This window comes from Pan paniscus, chromosome 6 (genome assembly GCF_029289425.2).
Source record: "Pan paniscus chromosome 6, NHGRI_mPanPan1-v2.0_pri, whole genome shotgun sequence".
NCBI classification, from domain to species: domain Eukaryota; kingdom Metazoa; phylum Chordata; class Mammalia; order Primates; family Hominidae; genus Pan; species Pan paniscus.
The window spans coordinates 179,708,704-179,719,586 of NC_073255.2; the positions used below are offsets into that span (position 1 = coordinate 179,708,704).

At 54.5% G+C, this 10,883-nt stretch overlaps 1 protein-coding gene across 6 annotated transcripts; it reads left to right on the forward strand.

Annotated features, from left to right (window-relative positions):
- The first annotated feature begins 658 nt into the window (after window positions 1-658).
- Window positions 659-10,806, forward strand: EPHB6 (EPH receptor B6). 6 transcript variants are annotated; one of them, XM_014345845.4, is made up of 20 exons: window positions 659-793; window positions 1,115-1,153; window positions 1,624-1,740; window positions 2,363-2,440; window positions 2,734-2,934; window positions 3,238-3,302; window positions 3,573-4,353; window positions 5,082-5,237; window positions 5,567-5,923; window positions 6,088-6,212; window positions 6,513-6,675; window positions 7,318-7,432; window positions 7,707-7,759; window positions 7,951-8,070; window positions 8,204-8,451; window positions 8,686-8,859; window positions 9,529-9,678; window positions 9,926-10,119; window positions 10,242-10,397; window positions 10,508-10,806. In XM_014345845.4, the coding sequence occupies exons 5-20, from the start codon at window positions 2,835-2,837 to the stop codon at window positions 10,614-10,616; spliced, it is 3,066 nt and encodes a 1,021-aa protein (XP_014201331.2). In that variant the 5' UTR covers window positions 659-793; window positions 1,115-1,153; window positions 1,624-1,740; window positions 2,363-2,440; window positions 2,734-2,834; the 3' UTR covers window positions 10,617-10,806. The 6 variants fall into 6 exon arrangements, with proteins under 6 accessions (XP_014201331.2, XP_014201332.2, XP_063462468.1 ...); XM_014345846.4 differs by having other exon boundaries at window positions 8,689-8,859; XM_063606398.1 differs by having other exon boundaries at window positions 6,606-6,675.
- The last annotated feature ends 77 nt before the right edge of the window (window positions 10,807-10,883 follow it).

Sequence of the window (10,883 nt, forward strand, 5' to 3'; positions counted from 1 at the left end):
TCAAGCACGTCTCCAAATTAAGCCATTGAGAGTTTGGGGGGGTGCACTTACAACATGAATTACTTTAGGATATTTATTAAACAGCCACTGGTGACGGTGCCAAGGTTACAGAATTGAATAGCTATGCCTGCTTTTTACTTCATGATCTCCCCGTTCCTCTCCAAAGCATTTATTTCATCTGTGAAGGATCCTAGTAGCATTTCAGACATTTTTGCAAAGAACATTACTTAAGAGCAATTTGCCATATGGAAATGCTCCTTACTTGTCTCCATAGGCTGTAAATTGAACTCTCTATTTCACAGATAGGGTTAAAGATGTACAAAAGGTGAGTTTCAGGGGCTAGTTGGCAGGTGCCCACTCTACATCAGCCCACGCGTATGTAGAAATGGTGTCTTTCCATGATAACTTCATGGACAGCACAGCCCGCAGTGCCAGAAAAAAATTAGTAGGAATCAAATTATGATTTTCATATTTGTCGCAATTAAAGTTTCATAGTTTGATTTTTGTTTTATGATAGCTTTCAACAATCCCAAGGCCATATATATCCAGGAAAAACAAATCACAACTTCTCTTCTAATTGGCTTTTTTTGTTTGTTTTCCTCTCAGTTCTATGTCTTTTGAGCAATCTGGGCAACATATCTCTTTTTTTTCTTCACAGAAATAAAGGGATTATAGTCCACTTAATTCACAGACTTCTGAGACTCAGACACGAGGAGAGATAGAGAACCGCCAATCTCTAGATCAACAAGCAAAGGAGGTGCCAAGCCTGTTTGTCTTCATTGTGACGCTGGAGGTAGCTATTCCTTCTGTTCATTTGCTCGTGAGCTTAGTGGTGTGCCTTCTGAAGGCACAGGAAGGTTTTATATAAGAGGTAGCTTACTACATAGTTCTGAGAAGCCATTATGAGGATATGAACACTGTTTTGATTAACTTTACTAAACAGTTATTATCCTATAGTTTTAAAGAAAATTTTAATTAATGATTTAGTTGAAAGAATACACATGCAAGAGTTTAAGAATGCAAAAATTTAAATGGATACAATTAATGAGAATACAATGAAAGTTAAGTCTCCCTTGCACTGGGTCTCAGTCCACTTCCTTTGCCTTTTTCACAGGTTTTGGATGCTCTTCCATAGATATCCTTCCATACATATGTATGTGTATATATCCTTCTTAACAAAGGGGAGCTTACTTTACACTGTTCTCCATTGTCCCACTTTCACTTGGAAATGCTTTTTATATCAGTGCATAAACAGTTGCCCGTATTTCTTTCTAAGGATGTACTATAATTTTACTGTCTTCCAATTGATGGACAGTTAGTTTACAGCCTTTTCTCTTATAAACAATTTGCAATTAATGTCTTTGTTCAAACATCTGTGCAAACCCATACAAGTATACAGTACCTGAAGGACACATTCTTACAATGTAGTTGCTGGAAAGATATTACCCAATTGTCCTCCCAAGAGAATATTCCAATTTGGATTCAAGCAGAGTATGTACAAGAGAACCTATTTCCCATATCTTGTCCAACATGGTAAAAATGGTGTCTTAGGCAACTGTGGCTGCCATAACAAAGTGCAATAGACCTAGTAGCTTATACACAATAGAAATATCTTTCTCACAGTCTGGATGCTGGGAAGTCCAAGATCAGGGTGCCGGCATGGTCAGTTCCTGGCGAAGCCTCTCTTCTAGGTTTCAGACTGCCCTCTTCTTTGTTGTGTCCTCGAATGGCAGAAAAAGGGTGAGAAAGCCCTTTGGGGTCTCTTTCATCTGGGCACTAATCTCATGATTAGTGAGGGCTCCACCCTCATGACCTAAAATTTCCTCCCAAAGGCCCCATCTTCTAATACCATCATCTTGGGAGTTAGGATTTCAACATATGAGTGGAGGGGGGGCACAAATATTCCTTCTATAACAAATGGCCTGTTGCTGTAGTTTTAACCTGGTTTCCTTTCAATGTGAGCAAACAAGAAGCATCTTTTCATATGTTAAAGCCATAGGGTTATTCTTCTGTAAGCTCTAGGAAAACATGCACCCCTTGGGGCACGAGGATCTTTGTTCACAAAGTGTATGCCAGACCTCCATAGCTCTGCCCCCTCCCTGCACTGTCTCATTTATCAGACTGAATCTTCATGCCTGTGTTCTTTCTGTATTTATTCTGGTCCCTTCCCTCCCATCATACCCCACAGCCATCTTCCTGTGTCCCTCCTGCTTCACTGCTTCACTGCCCCTCTGAAATTTCTAGAGCATCCAGGTCCATCGGGGGTGGGGCGGTGTGGTGAGGATTCAATTCGTGTGTCCGTAGGATGCAGCAGCTTCTTAACCAGCTGCCTTTAATGAAAATCTTCTAACTTCCAATACAGGGTGGCTGTTGGAGGAAGGGAGGAGAGTAAATGAAGAGAAAGAACTGGAATAACCCCTTGCAGAAAAAAAAAAAAAGGGTAAGATTGACCCAGAAACACCCTCTGCCCCACTTCTAGGAAGGAGAGCTGTGAGAAATGAACACAGAGACAGGGTCACACAGGGAGTAGGCATGAACACTCCAAGATGGTCAAATGTGCACCGGCTCAGGAGAGGCAGTATGCAACCTGGCTTCTGTCCCATGGTGGGTGCTGGGGCGATTGGAGAGCTGTAGGAGGAGACACAGACACGGGGTCAGCTTTTGGAGCTTGGGCTGTATATGAAGAAACACTTTCTTCCCATCTGCCTCTTCTGGTCTTGTGTGTCTCCTCAGGAAGCAAGCTTAGCTGTACACCCTGAGTCTTGCAAAAGCTGCAGCCCCACCCAGGAGCAGGGTGGTGGCTGGGGCGATGGTGGACACCCTGAAGATGTCCCATGGCTACTGAAGGGGCTGCCCAGTTAGGGAACAGAGTGGCGGGCATGGTGTGTAGCCTATGGGTGCTGCTCCTGGTGTCTTCAGTTCTGGCTCTGGAAGGTAAGAGGGAGGGGAGATGGGAGAACCCAGACCTGCCATAGAGACCCAGTGCAAGGGGGAAGTGGGAAAGATTTAGAAAAGGTAGATAAGAGTGAAGACATCAATAAAGGGAAAGGCATGGTGAGGATAATGAAGACCCACATCAGATTTGTCAGAGAAAGGACCCTGACGGACAGCTGTGCTCCTGCTGGCAAAGACATGGGCCCGGGTGGGGCATTCTTTTGTTCCCGGTAGGAATAGAGTAGGGGCTGGCAGTGCTGGCTGGAGGCTTGGCCACTGTGTGCCCCTCTTATTTCTGGGCAGAGGTATTGCTGGACACCACCGGAGAGACATCTGAGATTGGCTGGCTCACCTACCCACCAGGGGGGGTGAGTGCCACTCTAATTCTGAACCTGAATCCCTTGGCCCTGCCCCTCCCTGTTCCCTGGAGAGTGGAATTCATGAAGGAAACCCTGGGTGAGGATTATGGGAAAAGGATCCCTCCCTCTAGAGCACCAAGATTTCAAGGTATCCTCTATCTGCTTTGCTTGTCATTAATTTTAAGTCTCAGTGGAAGAGATATGTCCCCTTCCCTATAACCTCTACCTCGCCTTGCTTAAGCCTGGAGCCCCTAAAGCTTCTCCTGGCCCTTCCTGCAGTGGGACGAGGTGAGTGTTCTGGACGACCAGCGACGCCTGACTCGGACCTTTGAGGCATGTCATGTGGCAGGGGCCCCTCCAGGCACCGGGCAGGACAATTGGTTGCAGACACACTTTGTGGAGCGGCGCGGGGCCCAGAGGGCGCACATTCGACTCCACTTCTCTGTGCGGGCATGCTCCAGCCTGGGTGTGAGCGGCGGCACCTGCCGGGAGACCTTCACCCTTTACTACCGTCAGGCTGAGGAGCCCGACAGCCCTGACAGCGTTTCCTCCTGGCACCTCAAACGCTGGACCAAGGTGGACACAATTGCAGCAGACGAGAGCTTTCCCTCCTCCTCCTCCTCCTCCTCCTCTTCTTCCTCTGCAGCGTGGGCTGTGGGACCCCACGGGGCTGGGCAGCGGGCTGGACTGCAACTGAACGTCAAAGAGCGGAGCTTTGGGCCTCTCACCCAACGCGGCTTCTACGTGGCCTTCCAGGACACGGGGGCCTGCCTGGCCCTGGTCGCTGTCAGGCTCTTCTCCTACACCTGCCCTGCCGTGCTCCGATCCTTTGCTTCCTTTCCAGAGACGCAGGCCAGTGGGGCTGGGGGGGCCTCCCTGGTGGCAGCTGTGGGCACCTGTGTGGCTCATGCAGAGCCAGAGGAGGACGGAGTAGGGGGCCAGGCAGGAGGCAGCCCCCCCAGGCTGCACTGCAACGGGGAGGGCAAGTGGATGGTAGCTGTCGGGGGCTGCCGCTGCCAGCCTGGATACCAGCCAGCACGAGGAGACAAGGCCTGCCAAGGTGAGAGCCCACTCGTCTTGCACTTGCCCGACACCTGCCACCCACCCCCAGCCTTTGGGCTCCTCTTCTGAACACCCCAAAATTCATTTTATCTGCAAAAGGTCAGGAATAAGCCATCTTAGGAAAGGACCCCGATTTTCCCTAATTTTATTTCTTAAAGCACTCAAACTTACTATCACCCACTCATCTGAAATTTCTGGAATCTTCTGGAGCCTTTCACAGCAATTGCCTTCTGCTAAGTCTTCAGGCCTGAGAAGCGATGGAGACCAAAAGGAGTTTAGCTCCAGCTCCAGGGTTACTATGGAATAGAGTCCTTTGGTTCCCATTCGCCCTTCTGTTGGGAGGGTCCCTGCCTCGCTGGGCCAGGTGACAGGGACGCAGGTAGAGGAAGGCAGTGGATGGCAGCTAGGGAGAATGACTGCAGCAGCAGGCCTCCGCAGAGGGAGCTTATGCAATAAGCCGGGAACACCCACATCTGGCACTGGGCCTGTCTGTAACCCCCACTGCACCTCACTTTCTCCATCCATGGAAATGCAATTCTGTCCCAGCAACTGGCAGAAGAAATCTCTGCCTGAGGGAAGAGAGGGTGGGGTTCAGTCTTGGAAGAAAAGGAGAACCAGCTCTGGGGAAGAGAAGGCTGCGAGGATACCTGCCTGCTGTGTGTTGGGAGCTCAGGGTGGGTGGACAGAGCGAGTGTGACGCCCCCACTCTCCTCTCTGCCTCCTCAGCCTGCCCACGGGGGCTCTATAAGGCTTCTGCTGGGAATGCTCCCTGCTCACCATGCCCTGCCCGCAGTCACGCTGCCAACCCAGCAGCCCCCGTTTGCCCCTGCCTGGAGGGCTTCTACCGGGCCAGTTCCGACCCACCAGAGGCCCCCTGCACTGGTGAGTTCCTCACCCAGCCCTGCAATGGGAAAGAGACTGGGAGAGGGGCCAGAAGTGGGGGGAGCAGGCAACACGGGGGGCTCTTTGCATTTGAAGTGACTTGTTTTTCCCCTATTTTCTTGGCTTCCTCCCCTCCCTGTCCCCACCCCCTTCTCTCCCTGACCCATCCTTCCCTGGGCCCACATCCTGCCTCTCTGGGCTACCCCCACCCCATGCTCTTCTGTCTCCTTCCCTCTGGGCCACCCACCCTTCCCTGGCTCCTTCCTTCCTCAATCACCCCCACTCCTGCCCTCTTGGCCCTTGGACTGCCATATCCTCCGGCCCCCCAGGTCCTCCATCGGCTCCCCAGGAGCTTTGGTTTGAGGTGCAAGGCTCAGCACTCATGCTACACTGGCGCCTGCCTCGGGAGCTGGGGGGTCGAGGGGACCTGCTCTTCAATGTCGTGTGCAAGGAGTGTGAAGGCCGCCAGGAACCTGCCAGCGGTGGTGGGGGCACTTGTCGCCGCTGCAGGGATGAGGTCCACTTCGACCCTCGCCAGAGAGGCCTGACTGAGAGCCGAGTGTTAGTGGGGGGACTCCGGGCACACGTACCCTACATCTTAGAGGTGCAGGCTGTCAATGGGGTGTCTGAGCTCAGCCCTGACCCTCCTCAGGCTGCAGCCATCAATGTCAGCACCAGCCATGAAGGTGAGCTCTTTTCCTTGGCCTTCAGGATCCCCTGCCTCCGCTCCTTTGAGCCCCCTTCCCTACTCCTGATCTCCAGCCTGGTCCACCCCTGCCGCCCTCCCCTCAAGGCTGATCCTGCTCCCAGGGACTCCTATCCCCATAATAATTTTCCTTTTGCACTCTAGTGCCCTCTGCTGTCCCTGTGGTGCACCAGGTGAGCCGGGCATCCAACAGCATCACGGTGTCCTGGCCGCAGCCTGACCAGACCAATGGGAACATCCTGGACTATCAGCTCCGCTACTATGACCAGGTGCGCAGGAGGAGTGGGGGTTCCGCAGTAGGGCTGGTAGGAACTCATAGGCCTCACAGTGGGGCCCAGAGGTGACCAGGTGCACAGGAGGAATGAGGGGTCCGCAACAGGGCTGGCAGGAGCTCACAGTCCCCACAGTAGGGGCCAGAGGCTGAATGGGCAAGGAGAGGTGCCCAGAAGCGTGCAGCACTGGGCATGTGTCTGAGAGCCCTGTCAACCAGGGAGGGTGGCTGGGGGCCTTAGGGGCAGAAGCAGGGGCAAGAGGGGGCCAGGCAGGGAGTGAGTGGCTGTTACCCCCAGGCAGAAGACGAATCCCACTCCTTCACCCTGACCAGCGAGACCAACACTGCCACCGTGACACAGCTGAGCCCTGGCCACATCTATGGTTTCCAGGTGCGGGCCCGGACTGCTGCCGGCCACGGCCCCTACGGGGGCAAAGTCTATTTCCAGACACTTCCTCAAGGTGAGCGGGGGTCAAGGGCCAGATGGGCAGGTGAAGGCCCAAGTGGGTAGTGAGGAGAGGCCCAGGGACTGTCCAGCCTTGAACCCTGGCCCCGTGCTTCCCAACCAGAAGTTCTGTGGGAAAGAAGAGTGCCTTTTGCTCAGCAGCTGACCTAGGGGCTACTCGGGGAGGTGGGGAATTGTAGGGGTATGTATGCATGTTGAGTGTGGATATGGGAGGGCTGTGGGGATGTGTGTGTGTGTTGTGTGTCCCTGGGTGTGGATGTGGGAGGGCTGTGGGCGTGTGTGTGTGTGTTGTGTGTCTGTGTGTGTGGATGTGGAGGGCTGTGGGGATGTGTGTGTGTGTTGTGTGTCCCTGTGTGTGGATGTGGGAGGGCTGTGGGCGTGTGTGTGTGTTGTGTGTCCCTGTGTGTGGATGTGGAGGGCTGTGGGGATGTGTGTGTGTGTTGTGTGTCCCTGTGTGTGGATGTGGGAGGGCTGTGGGTGTGTGTGTGTGTTGTGTGTCCCTGTGCATGGATGTGGGAGGTTTGGGGCATGCGCGTGCATGTTGTGTGTGCCTGTGGTGTGTGTGGGTGCCTGGGCACATGAACAAGCACCTGTGAGAGAACTGGCCCACCTGTGACCCTGTCGGCTGGTCCCCCAGGGGAGCTGTCTTCCCAGCTTCCGGAAAGACTCTCCTTGGTGATCGGCTCCATCCTGGGGGCTTTGGCCTTCCTCCTGCTGGCAGCCATCACCGTGCTGGCGGTCGTCTTCCAGCGGTGAGTCCCCACCCCTGCCCAACTCTGCCCAGCACCATTAACTCCACAGCCAAACCTCAAGTCCTGCCAAGTCTGGAGCCCCCTGCAGAAACCTCACACTGGTGCTCCTCCCGTCAGCCAGCCCCTGCCCTGGGCCCCACGTGGAGATGGGCAGGAGGGCCAGGCTGGCGTCCCCCCTCCACAGACCGACTAAAGAGCAGTCTGGAGGGTGACAAGGGGGCAGCAAGGGGGTGGAAATGGGAGCGTAATCCCCAGCCACCGTTTTGTTCCTCAGGAAGCGGCGTGGGACTGGCTACACGGAGCAGCTGCAGCAATACAGCAGCCCAGGTGGGGATGAGGAGAGGAAATGGGTGGGGCTGGGGAACACATGGGTGGGGCACATGGCAGGCAAGGCTGGATCCCCCCAAGATTGGGGGAGCTCCTTGGCACAACCTTCTGGAGGTAAGTGGGCATGTCTGGGGTGCGCGGGCAGCCCTGCCTTTCACAACATGCTCATAACATACTCCACACCCCTCCAGGACTCGGGGTGAAGTATTACATCGACCCCTCCACCTACGAGGACCCCTGTCAGGCCATCCGAGAACTTGCCCGGGAAGTCGATCCTGCTTATATCAAGATTGAGGAGGTCATTGGGACAGGTACAGCAGGGCCAAGGCAGGGATCAGAGCGACGGGGCTCCCTTGTGGCCTCCGCTGGCCAGACTCTGTGACGCTGTGACAGCAGGACGCTGTGAGCCTTGATCCCCACCCCAACCTACACCTATTTTCCCAGGCTCTTTTGGAGAAGTGCGCCGGGGCCGCCTGCAGCCACGGGGACGGAGGGAGCAGACTGTGGCCATCCAGGCCCTGTGGGCCGGGGGCGCCGAAAGCCTGCAGATGACCTTCCTGGGCCGGGCCGCAGTGCTGGGTCAGTTCCAGCACCCCAACATCCTGCGGCTGGAGGGCGTGGTCACCAAGAGCCGACCCCTCATGGTGCTGACGGAGTTCATGGAGCTTGGCCCCCTGGACAGCTTCCTCAGGGTCAGTCCAGCCTGGGTGAAGGAGGAGGGTCCTTGGGTCCAGGAAAGCTTCCAGGAGACGAGGTCCTGTATCTTTGCTTCTTACCACCCCACCTTCCATGGTCTCCGTCCTTCCTTCCCAGCCATTTTCTGATTCCACACCCTCCCCCTCTCATGCTGTTGTCTGCTGTGCAGTATGTTGAGGTCTCCCCCTGTCTCCGATCACTGACCTCTGCCCCCTGCCCCTTCCCCTCAGCAGCGGGAGGGCCAGTTCAGCAGCCTGCAGCTGGTGGCCATGCAGCGGGGAGTGGCTGCTGCCATGCAGTACCTGTCCAGCTTTGCCTTCGTCCATCGCTCGCTGTCTGCCCACAGCGTGCTGGTGAATAGCCACTTGGTGTGCAAGGTGGCCCGTCTTGGCCACAGTCCTCAGGTGAGAGCACAGCCTTGGGGACACAGCCTGGGGCCTTGTGGCATGCCCCAGCAGGTGCTGGGGTCGGGGGTGAGCTGGAATCTGGGGTAGGTACCTCAGCCGGGGTGTCATAGTCCCTGAAAGGAGTGAGGCTCTCCTGTGTGATGGGGAGATGAAAGCCTAGGCGACGGGGTTTGAGGGATTTCAGGGACCAAGACAAAGGGGATGAGGGAGGGGAGGAGACCTGCAACAATCTAGAACTACCTCCTGCCCTTCCCCCGTTGTGGAGATTACACAGACTCCAGAGTCAGCACAGCTGGGTACAAATTCTTAACACTCTGCTCTCCAGCTCTGTGACCTTGGACAAGTTCACTTTCTCTAAGCTTCACCTTCTGCTTCTGTGAAATGGAGATAATATCATCCACCTTGGAGGGTTGTTATGAGGATTGAATGAGATGCTTGATGTAAAACCCTTAACATATCTGAGCACATAGTAGTTGCTCCATAAACGTGACTATTGCTCCTGCTTCTGTGAAATGGAGATGATATCATCCACCTTAGAGGGTTGTTATGAGGATTAAATGAGATGCTTGATGTAAAACCCTTGGCATATCTGAGCACATAGTAGTTGCTCAATAAACGTGACTATTACTATGATTATTACTATTTGCTTTTGACTTTACCCCTCAGGGCCCAAGTTGTTTGCTTCGCTGGGCAGCCCCAGAGGTCATTGCACATGGAAAGCATACAACATCCAGTGATGTCTGGAGCTTTGGGATACTCATGTGGGAAGTGATGAGTTATGGAGAACGGCCTTACTGGGACATGAGTGAGCAGGAGGTGAGCACTGACCTAGACACTGCTGATTTCCCACCCCGATCCCTCCCAGGTTGGAACATTCTAGGACCTCCATTCTCTACTCCGTTTGTATTCTAAGATCTCATGGCTCTTGGATTGCCATATCTTTGAGTTCCTTCTCCACTCCAACCTCATGCTCCATCAGATTCCAGCCCACCCTCTTACCCAACAAAGTACTCCCCTCTACTAACAAAACTTCCCATTGTCATAGTCTTCCTCTGACCCCCAGGTACTAAATGCAATAGAGCAGGAGTTCCGGCTGCCCCCGCCTCCAGGCTGTCCTCCTGGATTACATCTACTTATGTTGGACACTTGGCAGAAGGACCATGCCCGGCGGCCTCATTTTGACCAGCTGGTGGCTGCATTTGACAAGATGATCCGCAAGCCAGATACCCTGCAGGCTTGCGGGGACCCAGGGGAAAGGTCTGGAGCTTGGGGCTAGAGCCTGGGAAAGCCAGGGAGGGTAGATGCAAACCTAAAGAAAACTGAGGAGAGGGGCTAAGATGAAGAGGAGACCTTGACCCTGCTTGCCCCTCCTCTCTTAGGCCTTCGCAGGCCCTTCTGACCCCTGTGGCCCTGGACTTTCCTTGTCTGGACTCACCCCAGGCCTGGCTTTCAGCCATTGGACTGGAGTGCTACCAGGACAACTTCTCCAAGTTTGGCCTCTGTACCTTCAGTGATGTGGCTCAGCTCAGCCTAGAGTAAGCAGGGAGTGGTGGGGTGGGGGCGAATGCTCCGGGCCCCTGGCTGGGGGTCGTATTGGGGATCTCGGAGAAGCTGGCCCAGATTTGATCCCCTCCCTCCCCACCAGAGACCTGCCTGCCCTGGGCATCACCCTGGCTGGCCACCAGAAGAAGCTGCTGCACCACATCCAGCTCCTTCAGCAACACCTGAGGCAGCAGGGCTCAGTGGAGGTCTGAGAATGACGATACCCGTGACTCAGCCCTGGACACTGGTCCGAGAAGGGACATGTGGGACATGAGCCGGGCTCCAACAGCCTCTGTGAGAGATGCCCCACACCAAACCCAACCCTCCCGATGGCTGCACTCCCTGGTCCTCCGCCTCTCCACCAGCCCCCTCCTCATTAAAGGGAAAGAAGGGAATTTGCAAGTTCGGTGTGGTGAGGCCTCAGTCTGCAAGGAAGGGTGAGGGAGGCCTCAACGTAGGAGCAGAAGGGTGGGGCCGGC